This window comes from Kryptolebias marmoratus, linkage group LG10 (assembly GCF_001649575.2).
Source record: "Kryptolebias marmoratus isolate JLee-2015 linkage group LG10, ASM164957v2, whole genome shotgun sequence".
NCBI lineage: Eukaryota > Metazoa > Chordata > Actinopteri > Cyprinodontiformes > Rivulidae > Kryptolebias > Kryptolebias marmoratus.
Genome location: NC_051439.1, coordinates 24,090,738 through 24,113,338, shown reverse-complemented (window position 1 = coordinate 24,113,338; position 22,601 = coordinate 24,090,738). Strand labels below are relative to the sequence as shown.

The following is a 22,601-nucleotide window of genomic DNA, read 5'->3' as shown; positions in this document are numbered from 1 at the left end:
CTGGGATTAGAGCTTTAAACGGGACTGGGATTAGAGCTTTAAACGGGACTGGGATTAGAGCTCCAAACGGGACTAGGATTAGAGCTTTAAACGGGACTGGGATTAGAGCTTTAAACGGGACTGGGATTAGAGCTCCTAACGGGACTGGGATTAGAGCTCCAAACGGGACTGGGATTAGAGCTCCAAACGGGACTGGGATTAGAGTTTTAAACGGGACTGGGATTAGAGCTCCAAACGGGACTGGGATTACAGCTCCAAACGGGACTGGGATTAGAGCTTTAAATGGGACTGGGTTTAAAGCTCCAAACAGGACCAGGTTTAGAGCTCCAAACGGACCGGGTTTAGAGCTTTAAACAGGACTGGGTTTGGAGCTCCTAACAGGACCAGGTTTAGAGCTTTAAACAGGACCGGGTTTAGAGCTCCAACAGGACCAGGTTTAGAGCTTTAAACAGGACCGGGTTTAGAGCTCCAACAGGACTGGGATTAGAGCTCCAACAGGACTGGGATTAGAGCTTTAAACGGGACTGAGTTTAGAGCTATTAGTACTGATACTATTCATGTCTCTGGTGACATTTTCTGTTCTCTACATATTTTGTCTACACCACATGATTTACTGTCCTCATAATTCACTAATACACTATTCCTGATTTAGCTGCATGTTTTGATGTATTCATTTATTGGAAGTTTTTCAAACTGGGAGGAATTGAAAGTTGAAAATTTGGATGAAAGTGGTTGAATGATCCCTGAATAGTAATACAGAACCTTCAGCACTATTGCACTTGTAAGTTTTTAACAAGTAATGTTTACATTTAACATATGCACTTACTTAAAACATTCAGTTTAATGGGTGACAAAGTCTTCAAATCAATTATATATTACCAGTTATAGAAAATCAAAATGTTTATACAAACTTTAATAATATGTTAAAATATGAATGATAAGGGATCGTAAGTGGTTGTACTACAAGAGAAAGGACAGGTTCCTATGATACACATGTTGTAACGGAGTGAGTTTGGACAGATTCTCAAGAGAATAATCTGACTGCAAACAATCTGATGAGGTGTATTTAAACAAAATCTTTGTTGTAGACATATTTTATCTCTGTACCTGTTGTGGCCTTTGGCTTTGTTTGAGGTATTCAAGAGCAGACAACAATGTTAGTCTAATCTGTAAAGGAAATACTCCCTATGGGAGAAAAGAACTAGTTTGAGGACCAACTACTTGATTTCAGACAGTGTTATTCTTTTTAGACATAGATGTGATAAACTCACTATATGAGATAAGTTCACAGACAGGAGCTGTCTTTTCACATGTTTGGTTTGGGAAAAGTGAACTGGGTCATTTCTCAATTCTGCTGCTGAGTGTATAGAGCTGATTAGATTTGCTGTCTGAACGAGGTCTCCTTAGAGAAAAGAGGTGGGGATGGGTGGAGGGGTGTTGGCTTGTTCTGTTAATAATGTGCTAAATTAACCATCCCAGCTCCTCTCTGCCGGGAGCAGCATGTTTTATTCATGTTAATAGGCTAACAGGTGCAATTTCACAGGTGTTGGTGCTGCTTCTTTCTTTCTCTCATTAAATCTCAGGAAAAGTTGTTAATTTTGTCTTTCATGCTGCTGTGAGTTTATAGTTGTTTTCTTTTGATTTTATTCTTCAGTTGTACATAAAATATTTAAAGTTTATAAACGCCATATAAACTAGATGTATCTTCTGTAATTTTATGGGTTGGTGTATGATCACCATCTAGTTATTTTAGAGCCAAAAATCCCCTCATCTTAATAAAATAACTTGTTTTAATTAATGGCCCATGATATTAGAAAGACACATTTTAGAGACTCTTTTTAGAGGCACGAGTAGAGTGTCTGTGTAGCAATCATATTAAAGGGTTCATGTAGAGGCACACATTAGAGCATCTTTGTAGAGTCCATGAAGACCTCACTGGCTGCTCATGTCTGCTTGGATCAGCAGAAACAATCATTTGAGGAATCTCTAAAGAATCTATATAAAAGTCCCACAGAGAAAAAGATATTTTATCCTTCATGGCTGTTTTGGAAACTGTAGCTCAGATAGAGCTGCTGCACATATAGATGATGTGGAGGAAAACGCTTTCTGTAGTTTAGGAAATCCAAAAATAAAACTCAAAACAACTGTTTGACTAAAAATGTTCTTGATGAATTATCATACTGAACATTATTAACTTTATGACAACTATTCACAGCACACCTAGAGAATTAAATCAAATGTGTCGTTATTACTGATCAGAAAGGTAAAACTATGTTTTGTTTGTTAGTTCTTGTAATTTGTTTTTCTGTATAATTTCTTTCTTCACAGAGCTGTGTGTTGCTGCTGTAGTAATTTATTCATTGAACAGGTGAAGGCGTTCAAGTGTGTGCTGGTTTCTCTTTGTCTAATGAAAACTCAAAACTTTCTGTAAATTGGTTTAAAGGTGTTGAATGTCACACCCTCCCTCTTTCTCACACAATCCAACTCATAAACTCACTGCAAACATGAAGGCCCTGACTCCTGTCCATGATATACCTGTAAACACACAAACTTTGGTCCAGTAACACAGATTGAGGTAAGTTATGGACTTTTTAAAAAATGATACAAAAGTTAAAAGTATGTTTTTTTTTCTTTACCAATTATAATTCTAAAAAAACACAAGATGGTGCTACATTACTTAGGCTGCCAAAGGATAGCACGACCCTTATTACTGTTCACTTCTAATTCTTCTTCCATAATGTCTGTTATTCAGTGCCGTCGTAAAGATGAAATTCACAAAACCTGTGAAAATGTCACCATAGACAACATTGGTATTTAGTCCGGTCCTGTTGGAGCTCTAAACCCGGTCCTGTTGGAGCTCTAAACCCGGTCCTGGTGGAGCTCTAAACCCGGTCCTGTTAGGAGCTCTAAACCCGGTCCTGTTAGGAGCTCTAAACCCGGTCCTGTTAAGAGCTCTAAACCCGGTCCTGTTAGGAGCTCTAAACCCGGTCCCATTTGGAGCTCTAAACTCTAAGCTCTACAGCTCAGACCTAATTCAGATTCAGATTTTAAACGGGTTACAGAAATGAGACGATCACAGGTTAAGATGGATGATTTGGGGAGATATTTCCACAGAATGTTTAACCTTTGACCTGTCTGAACTCTTTCTAGTCTCCCTGTTCTGGCAGGAAATGGGGTAACAGGTATGTGGTTACCATGATGACCACAATGAGCCTATGGCAGTAGTTTTAACAGTTTTTGTTAATTCTTGGGTTTCTTTACTCTACAGTTTTTACATAAAAGCATTGATATTTTATCAGCTTAGATTTTAACAAAGGAAGTTTTGATTTCCTATTGGGCTTTAGAGAAGAAAGCTGATAAATGCTGGACTTTCAGGCAGCACCTTTAACGTTTCTACAGACCTTTGAGGTCAGATATTGTGGCCAACTGTTCATTTAACTTAACACACTTACTGATTGAACTGTTACATCATTTGAAACATGCTAGGATTGCTATTACTCAATAAACGAGACCAAAATTTAAACAAACCCTAAAGTACTTCAGTTCTATAGGCACCAAACAAAAGAGTGTCTTATTTTGATGGTCTGAAGAAGCATGAAAAAGTTTGTTTTGTCTGAAAACATTTACTATTATGGCTCATAGATGAGAAGGTTTGATGTGAGTAGCTGTTTTAAGTTTATTACCAGTTAAAGTTTAACTACAAGCAACAGCAGTTATATATTTGACACATGTATGAGTGATGACGGGTTAGTTGCAGCATTACTTTATGTACAATTGTTTGGTCAACAAACTGTAAAATTAGAGTTTTAAATTCTTGTTGCTATTTGTTTTTGATCATTTGCCACTATGCATTTTCCTCCACATCATCTATATGTGCACTTCGCCCTGCTCTCTAAAAATTTATTATTAATTTTCTATTTTAAAAAGTCATTTGTCAGCCTGTAATGTAATAATATTAGTTCTTTCTTTCTAATTTTGAAAATAAATTTACCATTGTTGTCTTTTTTTCAAAACTGATTGATTGTCTGTTTTATACAGTTTTTAGAATATATAACAATCTGTAAGTTAAAATACTTTTGAATGACCCTAAAAGTTTAGGATTGTTTGTTACAAAGGTGTTAATTTTCCACTGCTGTGGACACATCAGGTATCGATGTTGGGAACTTATTAGACTTCTGATTCTCTCTCGCTTTCTCTCTTTGGCACCTTGACAAAAACAAAATAAATTATTCTACAAAATTACCTTGAAGTAACATTCTTGAGCTCTTTCTAGCTGTTTGTTTGGAGTTTGTCTGTAATCTGTCCCAGCTCTGTAGCATGCCCTGTAATCTTCCCTGCAGCCTCCGGTCTCTCTGAGTCAGACCCGGGTCATGGGAACCCTCAGCTCTGAGTTCGACCCCATGCAGCTGACAGACTCTGAGGTCTGTCATGTCTTGCTGCCCATGGAAAAGAAAAAATCTGCACCTGAATCAATCTGGTGGGATGGTTGAGTTCATCTCCTCTTGAAAGTAGGACATGGTGTGCAGACCTGCTGAGCTTTAACACAGATATAAACAGATTATTGTCAGTTTCCACTAAATAATGTTAGGAGATTAATTTAACTAAAGTCATTTAAAAAAAAAATGATATATGGTAATCTTCTTATCTTGGGTGTGAAAATGGACTTCAATCTATTTACTCCTAGCAGCACCTCCATCCAAAGACTGACAAGATCCTGAAGTTGCTAATGATCCCTCCCTCAATAGACTCATCTCCAATGAAAATGGGTCTGTCTACAGGTAGGAGTTTCAATGTTTGGTGGACTGGTGCTACCAGAACAACCTGGAGCTACATGCTCTGCAGACAGTGGAAATGGTGGCGGTGAAAGAACCCAGTACCAATCCAAACCATCACAGTGCCACTCTACAGTAAGATCTGTGGACCCCTTCCAGTTCCTCGGCACCATCCTCCAGACTTCAGGAGGGAACAGAACATCTGCCCCCTCACATCAAAAGCATAGCAGAGGTTGGGCTTTCTTCGGCAGCTAAAGAAGTTCAACAGGACAAAAACAATCATGGTGCACTTTAACTCAGCTGTCACTGAGTCTATCATCATCTGCTCCATTACCACATGGTGTGCTGCAGTCACTGCCAAGGATGAGAGCATGCTGCAGTGTATCATTTGCTCTGCCGAGATGTTTAACTGCAGTCTGCCTTCACTGGAGGACCTGTTTACCGGCAGGTCAAAACCAAAACTTTGAGTCACAGGTCAAACTTCTTCCCCACTGCTGCTGGACTGCCTAACTAGTACTCTTGTTTAATCTCACCTCCACTTTGACACCACACTCACACATCCCTCCTTTAAACATAAAGGTTGCAGGTTCTAACAAGTCATGGAGAACATGGGGGGGTTTGAGCGTGAGTGAGCGTACAATATTTGATCTGACCAGGGAAATATTGATATGTTCTTCAACTTCTACTTTGATTAAAACATCTCATTTGTTCTTTTCATACAGAAAATGTTTAAAGGCATTATTTTAACTCCACACAAATGATTCAGATAAAGGCTCATAAGCCGGGCTTCTCCACCTAAAATAAAAAGTTTTACGTTAGAGATCCATACTTTATAAATGTATAGGTAAATCATCAAAGCCTCGACCCAGGTCCAGGTCAGCTGGCCTTCCAGAGAATTAGAACCCCTCTGTCAAGTCAGAAATGACAAAACTGGGCTAGCTTTTGTCCCTGAAACCAGTTTATGAGAATAAAATGAGATGCGAGTTCAGAGGGAACAAAGAAATCAATCGAACCTGAAGTGAGGTAAAATGTGAAAAAGTTTATTTCTGGGTTCCTGTTTGACAGATCAGAGGCTGTACTCGTTAACTTGCCCCGAGCACATGGAAGCTAATCAGTGACAGCCGTGTGGGAACAGCACCTATTTTCCCACCATTATTCACTGGCAGAATATGTGTGTGTGAAACTGCTCATGTGTGACGGCAGTTTGTTTCAGAGTTTCTGAATTAAAGCCACGTCACGTGCGTGTGTGTGTGCGCCATGTTTTTATATTAGTGTGCACTATGATAACCTCTGCCCCTTTCTCTGTCTCTATTTCAGCAAGATTACACTCTGATAGTGGAAGCGTGGGACAAGGACAACGGCACACACAGCAGTGGTAAAGTTCCTCTCCTCTTCAATATTGTTTTGCAGGAAAAAAAGAAAGAAGTATTTTAGTGTTTTTAAATACTGTTGTGGTAAAAAGTCAATTGTAAAGTTAGGACAGAAGAAAACTTCACATGATTTTATCTTTAACAAATACAACCTTAAATGAATGAAAAATCTGAAATATTTAATCATGTTGTTATTTATTTAACACACAGTAGCTACATGCAGAAACCGTGTGAAAAACAATCAGGACCATTCTCAGTCTTTCCAGGGTCAAAGCACCTCATCCCAGCTATCAGCACGGTGGTGGAGGGCTGATGGTTTGGGCTCCTTGCAGTCATTGAGTTGACCATGAACTCTGTTGACCAAAGGATTCTGGAATCAAATGTGAGGCCATCTGTTCAGCAGCTGAAGTGCTCAGTTTTGGTTTGAATTAATTAAAATTTTAGGACCTGACAAAGACATGATGCTAATTTACTTTTTGACTCACTGGTTACCATGAGTCTGTCTGTATGTACAGAATGAATTATATTCTTCTTGTTATATTAATAATAATAATAATATCAGTATTCTCCTGTGAGTGCCTGAATATGTTAATCTTATCAGAAGTTCTATGAGTAAACTGGAGGAACTGATGTTGTTGTTGTGAGGTTTCTGCTACTTCCTGTTTCCATCAGCTTCTCTGGGGTCACGTCTTTACCACTGCCTGGAGGAAGAAGGGTTAATATGGTGGTAAAGCTAAACTGCAAACAAGGAGCCGTATGGTGGCTTTTTTAATCCTGAGCAGGACGGATTGATGCTGTGGATTCAGACCTTCTGTTGGTGATTGATGCTTCAGACCATCATGTTCTTTGTGTTTTATCACTGACAGAGTTTTCGGATTTTAACCAACTAATTTGTTTCAGGCATTTAGCTGCAAAATTTGGTAAACATGTTGGCTTGAAAAAAAAAATACCACAGTGAATTCAGTGATATGATGATTCAAACTGAAATGAACTGAATCAGAGGAGGTGTGACTCCCCTCAGATACTGGATCTGTCTGAACATGTATTTTTAAAATTACATCAGAGATTGAACAAACATCCAAAAACTGAGTCCATTTTGACATATTATTGATGGGTATATAATTTTTTCCTGTTCACCACATTTTCTCTTTTCTCACGTTCTTTAGCCTCACCCAGACTGTTTTCAGTTGTTCTTCAAATTGTGAAAGCATTACCTCGTCAAGAAATAAATTACAGAGCATGGCTGGTTTTCAGCCCCACTTCCTCCCTCTGATGTTTGTCTCTTAATCAGCGTCCCAGCAGCTGTTAGGCTGACGCGCTCCACTTCATTGACCATTATGACAGGCTGGCATCCAGACAGTCATGCCTTGGCTTGGACAGCGGACATGTCAAGGACACTTCAGTTGCTTTAACACCTGCACATGTGGTCTTGTGATGGATGGAGGCCTGCCACAGACCACCCTGGCCCATTCTATATAGACCTGGTCTAGGCTTCAAACCATCACCAGCCCTGACTGTCAGTTCTGTGAGTCAGGCAGCAGAAAATTGTCCTAACAAATGCAAACTTTACTCGTTTTCTAAGTCCCACCCAGCAATGATAATTACTTAGTTAAAATAAGATTTGGGGGGATTCACTTTTTCTTGCGTGTAAGTTCTTCTAACGTCTTTTTGCTGCCTTGGCTCGAAAATTCCTGCATATTGAGAATTACTTTCGATACACGTCAGAGAGCAGGCAGGAACCTGCAGCATCCAGCAGTCAGGTTTACTTTTACAGGTGAAGCACGCGTTAGTGATGTGCTATCATAATTATAGAGAGAGAAAGTTCTCATCTGTCCAGGTGTGCACAGAAAAAAAAAATCTGGAGACATCACAATCAAGTTTTAATTTGCCCAAGAGCCCAAAGTGAATTTTCTGGTTGTCTGTCAGCACAAGTTTTCCTAACAGAAACCAAAATATATTCAGTGGAAACACACTCCGTGTTTGAAGTGTGTTAATGGAAGGTAACTGCTGCAAACAAAAACCTCAGAACTACCAAGAAAATACATCAAGGGTTCCAACATTTAGGGACAAAACTAAAAAGTTGGTTAATATATAAAATGATGAAGTTCTACAACATTAAAACCCAAAGAGGAGTGTTTTCAAATCTGAAAATGCTGCCCTTTCATGGCACTTTTTCAATGAAAAGAAAATCTTTTTTTGTTGTTGTTATATAGAAAATATTTGATAGTAGACAGTAATAATAAGTGGACCTAACCCTCTTATTATATTTATTTTTATTATCATTTATTTAACCAGGAAAAACCCACTGAGATCTCAGATCTCTTTTTCAAGGGAGGCAGACGAACATGCAGGTTTTAGACTGTGGGAGGAAGTTTTCTGTTAACTATTGTTGTTTTCTCTATGAAATATATCTGATTATGAATCTATGATAATACATCATCAATATATCTTATTGGTCTCTTTTTTCTTTTTTGAATAGTCTAAATTTACATCTTCTGTTTGATTTTTCTGACCTGTAGACCTTATTGATCTGAGCTCAGATGTATGGATTAAATTCACAGATGAAACCTGTTATTTATGACAGATTACTGGATCACCGAGTTAAACTTCTGACACTTCCTCTGTTGCATCTTTCATGTCAGGTTCTTGTCCTCTCCCCCGTCACCAAGTTCGTGATCCAAGATCTAATCGAGATCGTCAGTAACAGGAAATTATTTGGTCATCTTGTTGTGACAGAATCAGCTGTCGACAACAAAAACACTTTAATTTACCAGAGTTGCAAGAAAAGATCTATAAATGATTCAGTGTTGTTTGTGAGAATGCTAACAGGTGTGGCTTTTGTGGAGCAATGATTCTGTTAGAAAAAGATTACTGTGGACAAAGTATCCCATTAGAGAAATATTTTGTTTGGGAAGGAGTTGTGTTAGGGAAGGTGTGTGTGAAAAAGGTAAAACTAAAGAATTAATTTTGTTCAGACATTTTGTGTGGAAAGTCATGGACTCTCAAGTTAATCAGATAAAAAGAATAACTTTATTTTTGTTTGTTTTTCAGAGAAAAATATTTTAATATGATCAGCTTTGACAGAAAGACATCAGGTTTTAGTGGATAAAAATAGATATTTAAACAGATAATCTGGCTAACAGTGAGTGTTTTATTTTAATTTAAAGAAAAACGCTGTTGGAACATTTGTAACTTTCATAAATTTAAAATAAGCCACTTTAAAATTTCCTTAAATCTTAAATGTGTAAAAGAGTAGGTTGTTGAAATTAGAGTGGTTTCTGCTGGAGCCATTCATGAGCCGATCCGAAAAAATGAAGACATAAAGGAAGCCGTCGCTTGTGTAAAAACAGAACAGAAGGGCTAGGAACGAAGGATGACGCTGTTGTTGACTACATGAGCCGGTGAATTGTTGGTTTCTGTGAGGCGGAGCGAGATTTACTGATAATAAGTGCATCTCACAAATCAGGCAAATACTGTAGGAGACAAGAAATCCCCGGAGCTCCAGGAAATCTCTAGTGATTTTCAGTTTGTTTACTTCTCAAAATTTAACAATAATTAGATGTATGTGTAGTGAAACTTTAAAACACATTGTATTAAGTTTTATTAATGCTCTAAATGACATATTTCTATCACCAGGATACCTCACACTGACATTTATTTTGGAAAATTTGGAGTAATGCTCAAGAAAAAGGCTTTCCTGTCACATTTCTAACAAATACATTGGCTGCTTGTTCCATCACAGTCATAAAGCCTTTATATATATATATATATATATATATATATATATATATATATATATATATATATATATATATATAGTTTATATTTGAATGCTTTGTAAATGTAATGGACCTTATTTATTCATTGATTTTATGAATCAGAACGTACATCAGTTTTAAACAACTCTAAATCAACAAAAAAAACTTGTATCACAACATGTCAGGATGTATTTAAAAAGTCAACCAGAGTGCAGAAATTTTTTATTATTCTGTCTTAAATGTAAAATGTTTAACAGAAACACTTACTTATTACCATCCATCTTAGCTTGAGGCAGGTTCTCCTGATCCATTAAACTAAATGTTTAGTGTTTGTGATCAAAAAAGTCATTTAAATCAAACATTCCTCACCTGGACCTGAACACGATCATCTTTTGTGTTCAGAATAATCTACAGGGAAAATGCTACAGCTGCTCTGAAGCATCTGATGTAAGGTGAGGGGAGAAGCCTTGACTTTGGGTCAAAGGTCAGCTCTGTCACAAACAACAAGTTGTAAAAAGAGCCACAGCCCCCACAAAACCCTACAATAGCAGTGTGACACATCTGAAAACTGTCTGCAAACAGAAATGCTTGGATTGACTCGTCACTCTTGTTTTTTTAAGAGAATAATTTGTTTTTGACACATTTAGCTGCTCAGATCTGAAGCACCTCGTCATTTATGTAAGCTGGTCTTAAGTTCCCCCTCTACTCTCCCTAGTAACAACAGCCTCTCTTAGCATGTCTCCTCCACCTCACAGGGAGCTGATGATTGGTTTATATTTTTATATCTAATTGCTGGAGATGAGCAGCAGTGGGTGTTGCAGGTGGTGGGTGTGGGACAGGAATCTGTGGCAGTGTGTTAACTCGCACTGAGACTCAGGAAATCAGGACGCTGTGAAAATGGATTCTCTCACTATCCCTGTTTTTTCTGTCTTTATCTACCCGCTCATGCTTAAGGAGTTATGATAAAAGCAATAAATACAGAAAAAATGCATTTCTCTAAAACTATTTGGAAAATGTCTTAAAACAAGGTTATAGAATTATTCACAACACACAAATTATTATTTTCAAAAACATTTGGAGGTATATTTGCTGGTCTTCAAAGGTATTTGAATGTTAAATCAATAGTTTTTACAGCTTTAAGCCATGATGACCAACGTTACAGTGAACAATAACTCGTGCTGTGTTAAGCTATTGCTTTGTAAATGCTTCAGCTGTTCTGCCACAGTAATGTGCCGTATTTGTGGTGCTTTTAAGTGTAATAGGTGTTTCCACCGCTTGTCTTTTTTCTCTGTCTTGTTTTGTATCAGTGGTGTATTCTTTTATGTTGTTGGCAGATGTACCATGTAAATACCACGGTGTTCACAACATGATGACAATATGTACGCTGCTGAGTACAGATTGTCTTGTTGGAGTGTCTGTGGTGTTGTAAGAGCATTAATACCATCTGTATCCAGTTCCATGATGTGAATCGATATCAGACCAACTTTTTCCTCTTGTTCTTCTTTCCACAAACATGAACCTAGAAGAAACTAAGGCTTGAGTTGCTGTTGTGGGTTTGGGTCAGACTTTACTTGAAGCCAGGTCTCAATCTGACAAACTGTCAGACTGAGACCTGCCAGAGACCAACCAAGAAGAGCCAAAAGATGGAAGTTGGGACCATGGCTAGTTGCTGACAGAAGAAGTGTTCAGTTATAAAAGCATTCTAAAAGCTTTTGTTTTATTTTAAAGCTGCTTTGTTACAAGCAGTCAACAACTTTCATAAGCTGACATTTTTAGATTTCCATGGTTTTCTCAGGACAGTGAACATTTGAATGATAAGTTAAGGAAGATACCTCACAGGGCAAAGCATCATCAGTCAGAGCCACTGGTTTAAATTCATCAGACACTGGTTGAGCTGGTGCAGTATTCTGTTCTAATAACCGAGCCATTAACACCCTCACCACCACCAGCACAGCTTTTCAGCTCTGAAAAGCCTGCTGGGTCTTGGTGCTTCTATTCCTTGAGAACAAGCCAAAGGGTTTTTCCTATTTCGCCCTTCCTCGTCTCTTATTATTTCCTGCCTGGCTCCAATGGAGTCAGGACTGAATATCCTGGAGGGAGGGGAGGAGGGGGTGGGGGTGCAGAAAAGAATTTCACAAAGCAGGAAAACTGAAAAAGCATTTTGGTTATTGATAGCTCTCAGACCTTCCTCCAACACCCGCTGTTTCTGTTTTCTTAATTTTCCTGTTCTTTCTCCCACTTTTTTATATTTTTCTTTATTTCAGTTTTGTTCAGCATGTAAATGTTTGACCCCCGTCCCCCCTTCCGTTCTAGCAACTGGCATCCTTCAAAGCCTCATGAATGGTCTAAGAAGTTCAATTATTATGTTGCTGTAGATCCACCATTGGCTTCTTTTGGGTTCACACTTCTTTATTCTATTTTCACCCTCACTGGTATTTAGCCATAAATTTGAAGCCATTAATCACAGTTTAGAACTGAGGAGCCAAACCAGGCTTATTTAAATCTGTGTTGTTTGATAGAATATAATTTATCATCACCCACTGCCAAGAAAGGCAGGCAGTTATGTAATTGCTTGTGTGTGTTGTGTTTGTTTGTCTGTCAGCAAAATATCTTATGAACCATGGGTTAGATTTTAATGAAACTCTCAGAAAGTAATCATTGTATATACATCTACAACTAATTCACTTTTCACTGAGTCAACCTGATTCAAGATGGCATCCACAGTTAATCAACCTGTAGTGAATTTTACAGACATTGAATTAAATGTGCTGTGGTAGTAGCTGAGCCATTCCCAACACATACACTGAGCCAGGGGTGGCCGATCCTGGTCCTCAGGGCCTCCATCCTGCATGTTTTCCTTGTTTCTCTGCTCCAACACACCTGATTCAGAGGTTAAATCTCCTCTTCATGTCCTGCAGAAGCCTGTTAATCACCCATTGATTCAGATCAGGTGTGTTGGAGCAGAGGAACAGGTAAAACATGCAGGATGAAGGCCCTGAGGACCAGGGTTGCCCACCCCCGCTCTGAGCACTGACAGATTGCCTGAGGTTTTTGTTTAAAACTTTGGCCTGCAATATGCATTTCTTTATGGAATGCTTTCATTTATGGTTGTAAATAACCTGCTCTGAAAAGTAATTTTGTTGTTCCACAGAATCAGATAATCACTGTAAACACTTTGATCTGCTTTTTATTGACAGGAAATGCTACATACTGTAAAATGATTGCTATACAGATGACACCTAGCTTTATATTTTATATTTATTTATTTGACAAAGTTCAATCCAAATTATCAGACCTAAAGAAAAAATCCTAATTAGAAAATGTCTTTAAAAATCTGTTGAACATTTATTTAAATATAATCTTCCAGGCATATGTTTTAAAACAATCTCTTGTTTGTTTTTGTGAAGGTGATGAGCTTCTGATCGAGAGGAGCATCTACAAGGGAAAGATTCACCCTGGAGAGGAGAAGCAGACAGTGGTACATAAAAGCTTGATTGCCACCATTAAATATACCATTCGAGTGCGCTGCGACGAATACTACTACGGCATCAGATGCAACATAGTGTGTCGTCCTCGCGATGACTACTTTGGCCATTATGTGTGTGACCAGTTTGGGAAAAGACAATGTATGGAAGGCTGGAAGGGAGAGGACTGCAAGGCAGGTGAGGAAAACGCTTCTCATACAGCAACAATGTGAGCTCTGCAGGGGAGCTAGCAATTATCATTAAGAATTGTATTTTTTATTTCTAAGTTTGATTTATTTTATTACTTGACAGTGTCATACTGTTCTTTTCTTATTTTCAGAAAAATAATGTTTAGTTCCTCAAAAATTAAAACTTTACATAAATACTTTGAGTGGTCCCATGATCACAGGATCCACTTTTACTTTCTCTCTGCCAGTTTGGGGAAAAAATTAGAGGTTAATCCCAAAAAAAAGGTTAAAAACAAAAACGACTGGACTTTTATTCTGTGGTTGAAGACATTTCTCTTCTCATCCGAGGAGCTTTCTCAATTCAAAAAGCAGAGCGTGTGGCGTTTGAGCTCTTTGCTTTTCGAATTGAGAAAGCTCCTTGGATGAGAAGAGAAATGTCTTCAACTACAGAATAGAAGTCCAGTTGTTTCTGTTTTTAACCTTTTTTTTTATTTACCATGTCCTGGGTGACTAAAAATCTACACTAGCACAAGTTCAGAGCTTGGTGGAAGTTTATGTTGTGTGCCACTTTGCAAGAATTTCAAGAATACTCAGAAAAATATGTCACTGTTGAAGGCACCCCAACTCTCTGAAAGTTACAGTACCATTCCCTGCAATCAACAGCACCAATTCTGTCCTTTTCCTCAAGCAAGGAAGGAGAAAAATTAGGCTTTACTGGAAAAAACTGAAGTTATTCAGAAAGTGTTATATTACTTCATGTTACTTTTTCTGTTTTTCCCTAAAGCCATCTGCAAACAAGGATGCAACCCTTTCCACGGGACATGCAGCAAACCGGGGGAATGCAAGTAAGTCATCTTTTGTTATTTGTTTTATTTTTAATTGTGTGTGTGTGCATGCATGCGAGGAGCACAGACCTTGCAGTTCAATCATGTTGGATAATATTTTCTTTTGATGGAAATTTACCAACATATCAAGCAGCTTATCCTCACACCACACCATCTACCCTAATCCTGGACTTTTAAAGAGCCCAGCACACACACACACACACACACACACACACACACACACACACACACGATCACCCTCCACCTTCATTCCTCAGCTACACTCTGAAATGGAGGCCATTGTTTTGCTTCTGGTTCTAAAGATGGTCTGCTCCTACCCACATACAGTTTGTGTCAGCTGCATGTTTCCTCCCTATGTCCTCCAGTAGACCCCCCCCCACCCCCACCCCCTTCCTAATGTCTGTAGCCCACATCACCTCTTCCTATCCTGGTCCTTGTTATGGCTACCAACTGTCTGTTAAATGCTTGAAACTTGAAAACACAAGCAGCCGTGTTAAACGCGTGTTAAGGAAGTGTGATTCTGCAGCATGCACCACATAAACTGTAATCTGTGAAAACTTTAGTTACACATTTTCCTGTTGTAGTTGTCAGTTTAATAATGTTTGAACCGCTAGCTTTTACTAATTAAATAATTTCATATATATCCATACATTCACCGAAATCTGTTAAAAAGCCCCGCTGATGGTTTTACAAGGTCTTTTAAGTTGGTAGGGCCTATTATTTCTGTTGGTGATTATGAATAACTGCACCTAGAGGTTTCTCATTATCAGCATAAAAAATACTTGTTTGACATCACTTACTGGATTCACCAATATGCAAATGTCCACCTCAAATAGAAGAAAACTTGGTTCAAATGTTTAGGAAGAACCCACCAAGACTCAAACCTGCCATAAACTGGAACCTGCTGGAACACCAGGGTCCCTGTCCACCAGTGTCCCTGTCCACAGTGTCCCTGTCCACAATAAGCCAGTTCTACATGATCATGGACAGAAAGGACCAAGAAAGAAACTCCAGAATCTTCAAACTGGACTGAAACCTCCAGCTGTCCATGTGGACAAGACAAATGTCTTCTGCAGAAGAGTTTGATGGTCAGTCAAGGCAAAGACAGCTGTTTGGACACAAAGACAAGAAAGATGTTTGGAGGAGTCAAGTTGAGGCTTTCAGATCTAAGAACAATGAATTAACTGTCAAGTATAGTGGATGGAATAATGAAGGAGGACTACCTCCAGATTGTTCAATTTCAACTCACATCTACAGCTAGACGGTAGAAACTTGGACACAGTAAGGTCCAACATGACAATGATTCAGACACACATCAGAACTGGTTTCTGATTGGATACAACATCAGAACTCTCCCAATTCTGCCAAGAAGAAAAGCAAGGGGTGTATGGATATATCAAGCCTGTATGTATAATTCTGACTGTGTGGATCAGAAAAAACACAATAAATTCAAACTTGTTTTTAAAAGCCATTGAATTTGTATGTTGCAGAATCATTCCACTCTGGAAAAGAATGGTTCAAAGACATCACTAAAAACATGAAATTATTCTGATATTCATGTTCACTGTAATAGCAGTTAATTGAGGTTTTGTTGTGAAATGCTGTGACAGAAAGCTTCCCACGTTACAACCAGGGTAAGTAGGCGTTTGTTACGGCAGCTGTGTGAACAGCAGCACTGGCAGAGAGAGAAGAGGAGAGTGAAGTGTCATTTTGGTTAAAGGTAAAATAATCACAGTGGAACAAGAGCTTTAAAAAGCCAACCTGCACACACACGCAATCTGGTACACTGATTGCCAAAGCCCTTGAAATGCCAAGAAAGTGTCTGTGTGTGTGTGTGTGTGTGGGTTGGGGGGGAGGTTCAGTTAAGGGCCCATAAATAAAGTTGAAGTTGATTTTTCTCATTGGAAATGGCCAGAGGATTGTAGCAAGAGGAACACCCTGGAATGTGTCTCAACATGTGATGTGAAGTTTCATTGCTATGAGGAAAACTCTGTCTCACACACACTCCCCCTCCCCGCTCGCTCACTCACTCCTGTGAAATGGTAAATGGCTTGCACTTATATAGAGCTTTATCTAGTCCAAGGACCCCCAAAGCGCTTCACTCTACAATCATTCACCCATTCATTCAGTCATTCACTCACTGATGGCAGTAAGCTACACTGTAGCCACAGCTGCCCTGGGGCGGGCTGACAGAAGTGAGGCTGCCATCACACCGGCGACACCGAGCCCTCTGACCACCACCAGGAGGCAAGGCGGGTGAAGTGTCTTACCAAGGACACAACGGCTGAGACTGGCAGAGTGAAGGGTTTGAACCGGCAACCCTCTGGTTACAGGACGAACCCCTCCCTCCTGAGCCGCTGTGAAAGAACCAGAGAGAATGACAGCTTCTTTGTTTTTGATTCATGGGGCAAAGTCTGAATTTATCAAATGGCCACAAGAATGTCAGAAAGATGTTTTCCTGCTTGTTGGTTTTTAGGCTTTTTGTTTTGGGTGCAGTTTGAGTTATATTAAGAAAAATAAATAAAAGTACAGCCAGAATAATTCTAACCAACTTTTCAGATGTTCAGTTTTATTTTTATCTCTTACTTAACCACTGAGACAAAATATAAGCTCTTTTAAGGAAAACAAGGTAGCTGTTACTAATTAAATCCACAAGCTTTCAATCTTTGAGCTATAAATAATTACATAAATTGACCATTAAGGTAAAAAATAAAATCTATTTCATTGTTAACCTTGGAAACTGATGTGATTCATCATAACCTAAAGTCCACCTAGTAACAGCTTGGAGTTACAGCCGAGTTCGATTCTCTGCAGTCTCTGAGTTTCATTCTTTCAGACATGAAGGTGAAACTTTAGAATTGGGGCTAAGATCATAACAAAGCGATACAGGCCACTCCAAAAACAAAGGGAAAACTAGTTTCTTTGTTTTTCCAGTCTATTTTCCATCAGAATAAAAAGCAAGAGAAGACTACTAAAGTAATTGCCAAAAGGTAAAAACTACGACAGAGAAGTGGCAACAAAACTAACATATTTAGGTAAGCAAAAAAACTTTTGAAGAGTTTTAATCAATTTAGAGGGAAATTGTTGTGATAAATGAAAACAAATGTGGAAACAGACTGAAAGTTAGAAGTTAAAAAGAAAAAGCAGAAAAAACTGATTCCTGCAGATTCTTAAATGAGTGTTTGGTATCTTTTATTTACAACATGTAGCACACACACACACACACATACAAACATGCTACACAAACATTCACATGCTACACACACACACAAACATTCACATGCTACACACACATTCACATGCTACACACGTGCACACACATTGACATGCTATACACACATTCACATGCTACACACGTGCACACACATTCACATGCTACACACACATTCACATGCTACACACGTGCACACGCATTGACATGCTACACACACACACACACACACACATTGACATGCTACACAGTAGCGTAGTCCTGTGCTCATTCCTGCTGTAAGCTTATAAAAAGCCCACAAACCCAAACTTGCTGTATGTTTTGACCACATGAATATTTAAGGATAAGCCTGAGACGTTTCTGTTTTCAGTCCAGAGCTGCAGATCTCTGTGTGATCCCAGCATAGCCTCCTTTAACTGCCCAGCTCACTACACGGCCGTATATCACTGCTGCTGGGTCGGCTGCTATTTCCAAGTGTTTGACTCTGAGGGGGGTGAGGGGGGTGAGGGGGGGGTTGCCCCTAAAAATAGGTTCAGCAGAGAAATGACAGAACAGGTGGGCCAAAGTTACCACTGGCCTTGAAATAACAGAGTGTTGCCATAAACCAACAGATTAACTAACCCTTCACAGTGCCCCCCCCCCCACAAAAAAAAAACCCCAACAAATAAATAAATAAATAAATAAGGAGGCGACTAACCCTCATTCCAAATATCCAGACCGGAATAGGGATTTTGATTTTGATATTAAAAACGATGAAGAGTTCAGTCAGCTGAATTGTACCTCTCTAACTAAATACCAATGTTGTCTGTGGGGAAGTTTTAAAATGTTCATCTTTGCTGTTCGATGTTCTGCTACCAAAAGTCCGAGCTCTCTATTCCTGATAAGAACAAATGATTTGATGAATTCCAGATGTTGTCAAGGATAAACTGTAAGAACTCTCAAACCAGGTGACATCATTCTTTCTCGCAGCCCTGGGAAGAATAAATTTAGTTTGAAGCAGCTTTAACTGGTTAGAAGATTAAGAATTATGGTAGGCAAAAGTTTGCTCTTACACACACACACACACTGTTCAGGAATCCTTGCTAGTGTGTGTCCTCAGATCAAGAGCAAACACGCCCTTCACCTGGATGAAGATGTTCTTCCTGTCAGATGACGCTTACCTGATACTGAGCACTCCTCTCCTTAGAAGTATTTATTCTCTGCTTTTAGTTTTGCTTTTCTCGAGGTAACTCCCTGAAATTCCCCCAGGCTTGAGCTGCAAACAGGATCACTTTGTCAGGTTGTTTGTGATGAACTAACACACATTCAGAGTTTTTTTTTCCTGTGTGTTTGTGAAAAGGCAAGGGAATCCTCAGCACAAAGAAAGTTCAGAATAAAAGTCCTAAATTCACGAATTACATGTATCCTAAACAAATGCTCTTAAACGGAACAGAGCCGAATAAAACGGAAAGTCAGAAAGACTTTTTAATTCAATAAAACACTAACGTCATGTTAGTGTGTCTGTCTTTCATTTCTTTGCTTTATTGAGATACAAGACTTAAAAAAAATAACAAAATCTTTGCTTTTCATGTTTGATACTCTAGAAATCATAGCATAATTTAGAGTTTCCAGAAAGTCTAATTAGGTGTCAAAACATGAAATAATGTGACAAAAGTTTGAAGTTTGAAGACTCCAATCAAAGCAGAAAAGTTCCCTGTATATTTACAGATTATTGAAACAAATTTAAAGAACTATAATCCAAATAATTGTTGTTTTGTGCTGCAGGTGTAACTACGGTTGGGACGGCCCGTTGTGCGACAGGTGCTTGCGATACCCTGGCTGTGACCACGGAACCTGCAGCGAACCCTGGCAGTGCACCTGTGAGAAGAACTGGGGAGGTTTGCTCTGTGATAAAGGTCAGAAACTAATCAGGGATAAACACTGAAATAGGTGTTATATTGTTTATTGCGAATCTAGAAGTTCTAAAGCAACAGATGACAGAGAACGACTTCAGTTTGGAAAAATAGACAATAGGACTAACAGGACTGATGAGCTGACGACTAGTCTAAGAGCTAAGACCAAATTACATAAATTGTACACTTCTATCAGTGTTGCATTACACAGGTTTTTACATGGAATTCTGTGGTTAATTACAACGACCGAATCACTCAGATTAATCACCCAAAGGGAGAAAAAAGGAACTGTTTGACTTTGTTGAAGTTGTTTTATGAAAATGTATCATGTAATCTTTTTTAATTTTGTTCAGGTAATTTGTGAAATGTATCATGTAATCACAAAGAAGTGTTATGCAACAGAAACATGTATATAGAAGTTTGTTGTTAAATATGTCACCTTGTTGCAGAGATGCATTATATGGTAGTTAATTCATAAATAATTCAAAACTAGATGATTTCTTTAAAAAACATACTTAAAGAGAGTTGAATTTCAATATTGTGTGAATATCTGACATGTATTGGTGGAAAAAACCCAGGAGTGCAGTACAAATAAATTCAGGCGCGTCACTCATCGTGTCACTTGGGTCAAAGGAGGATGGCATGGTAGAAGCACATGCATTGTACACAATTATAAATCTGTCAGGATAGCTGATGAAAAATAGAGAAGAAGCATCAACTTCACTCAGCCACCCACAAGGAGGGACTTACTTTACCCTATAACCCGACGACGGGGACAGGGACCCTCCACGGCATGTAACTCAAAGAGCAGAGTTAAAGACCCGTTAAACTTGTCTTCCACGACCTTCTAAGTTTTTATGATTTTAACTCTTCAGTCATTGTCCCTGTACTTTAAGACAACAGACTCAGGAGTCTTCATCTTTGTTGATGGCATGCCAGCAAGGATGAAAGATTTCTTAAACAGGCCACAAACTCCAGAGAGTTTTTAACTCTTTTGTTTATTATTTGTCTTCATTGCTGGGTAGAATTCCTAAAACTTTTTTAGGGAAGGGCCAAAGTAAATTATAGTTTATTTAACGAATAAAAAACAACAATCTGAGGTAGATATAATTATTAATACTGTAAATTTTTCACAACATAAATTGACCACCCAGGAGTTCCCAAAAAGGTTTAATGACAAATTGGAATAACTATTAGCAAGAAGGGATAAATCAACTAAAGTGGTATACCACCACTTCATAAGTAGCTTCAGCATTCAGCAGTAGCAACGTATTTCACTTTTGGGCCAAATTATACTCGAATTTCAAAATATCCCTGCCAAAATAACCTTGGACTGTGACCATGATGATGTGCAGGTTTATAAAATAACATTTAATGTGAACGTTTGGAAAACTGAGCCGCTTTCAGAAAACAGTGATCTTTGGTTATAGCTACATTGAGACTAGGCATTAGCTCATCAGTCTGGTCAGAATTAAAGTCATTTTTTCAAAACTGAACTTGTTCAAAGAGCTATCTACAACAGGTAAGATATTGTTTATAATTTATACAGAAGCCCTCTTCAAAATAGCTGAACTTTTCTTTTAACAATTATTATTCCTTCATTTTCCACATGGTCTTTATATTAGTAGCCAAAGACACTTGAGTTAAATTTGTGTGATTGTTAGATGTTGAGTCAAAGCTACAGTCTGATACTCCTACACGTTGGACTCTAACCAGTTTATTTTTATACTATGGGAAATTAATGTGAATTTATTATTGGATTTTAAAAGCAAATGTTTGATTCGGACATCGTACCATTTGTTTTAGAAGACTCAGGTGAAAACTCAGGAAACTAATGTTGAAATGAAATCTTCTCTAATTCCTTTTTTATTTTCTTTTTGCATAAATTCAACCTTTTTGAAGAACAACTTATTGCAAGTGGTTGTCTTGTGTGGATGGTTTATTAACTTGTTAGCATTTCTCGTGCAGATTTGAACTACTGTGGGACCAACCGGCCCTGTAAAAACGGAGGAACATGTATGAACACAGAACCAAATGAGTACAACTGTGCTTGTCCAGACAGCTACTCTGGCAGGAATTGTGAGATTGGTAAGCCTGTGAATCTAACACACTAAGAATCTCTGTCACAGCATTTTTAGAGAAAAGTCTAATCTTTATTTTGTCTTTTTAGCCGAGCATGCTTGTTTGTCTAACCCTTGTGCTAATGGAGGGACGTGCCATGAAGTCCCTTCAGGATTTGAGTGTCACTGTCCTGCTGGCTGGTCTGGGCCAACCTGTGCTAAAGGTGAGAAAAAGAAACTTCTGTAACCTAAATGATGTTTCTGCTGTGAAGTCTGAGCTGTAGAGCTCCAAAGAGAGCTGACTTTTATCACTCGCTGAAAACTGAATACCATTGTTGTCTATGGGGACATATGTTTTATGTTTTACAGTTTGTCCACACTGTACAACATGCTGCTAAGTCAGAGCGAATATATTTTTAACTGAGTTAAACATTTTGATCTATCATTTACATGGTTTATTTCCAAACAGCATTACCAGTTACAGGACAAAACTTTGAACAGAATAGTCCGAAATATGCTTTAATGTCTTGACAGTGACAAGAAATCTTACCCTAAAGCTTCTAGTTGACCAAACAGGTGTATTTATTCATGTGTTTGTGATCATTTCTTTAATTATGTTTCAGACACAGATGAATGTGCTTCCAGCCCATGCGCTCAGGAAGGGACCTGCATTGACCTGCAGGATGGCTTTGAATGCATCTGTCCTCCACACTGGACAGGAAAGACCTGCCAGATTGGTATGGGTTGTTTTTTTCTCTGTTGTCATTTAAACAAAGACAATAACCCAGTCAATTATGTGTTCATAGATGTATTTAATGCCAAAACTTTCACATTTGTTTTGCTCATGAAATAGGGTAGATTTGACATGGTTTTTAAAGGATTGTGTTGCATGTTGTATGATATTTTGCTGGTGTGTTTCAGAGTGTTCTGCATAAACAATGATTGTCATGTTAGCTAACAGACAGTAATCCTGCAGGAAGACCATTCATTTAAAGAGTGTGTTGTTTATATGCATGCTCAACACTCACAGGGTATCATCTG

General features: G+C 38.5%; 1 protein-coding gene across 2 annotated transcripts in view; it reads left to right on the top strand.

The window, feature by feature from the left end:
* LOC108249624 (protein jagged-2) overlaps nt 1-22,601 on the top strand; it is a 51,379-nt gene that overhangs the window by 10,942 nt on the left and 17,836 nt on the right. For both annotated transcript variants that reach the window (XM_017439116.3, XM_017439114.3), the window contains exons 3-9: nt 6,090-6,147; nt 13,308-13,562; nt 14,337-14,397; nt 19,373-19,503; nt 21,469-21,588; nt 21,671-21,784; nt 22,184-22,297. In XM_017439116.3, coding sequence (XP_017294605.1) covers nt 6,090-6,147; nt 13,308-13,562; nt 14,337-14,397; nt 19,373-19,503; nt 21,469-21,588; nt 21,671-21,784; nt 22,184-22,297 — 853 coding nt within the window. The remainder of the gene's footprint in view (nt 1-6,089; nt 6,148-13,307; nt 13,563-14,336; nt 14,398-19,372; nt 19,504-21,468; nt 21,589-21,670; nt 21,785-22,183; nt 22,298-22,601) is intronic.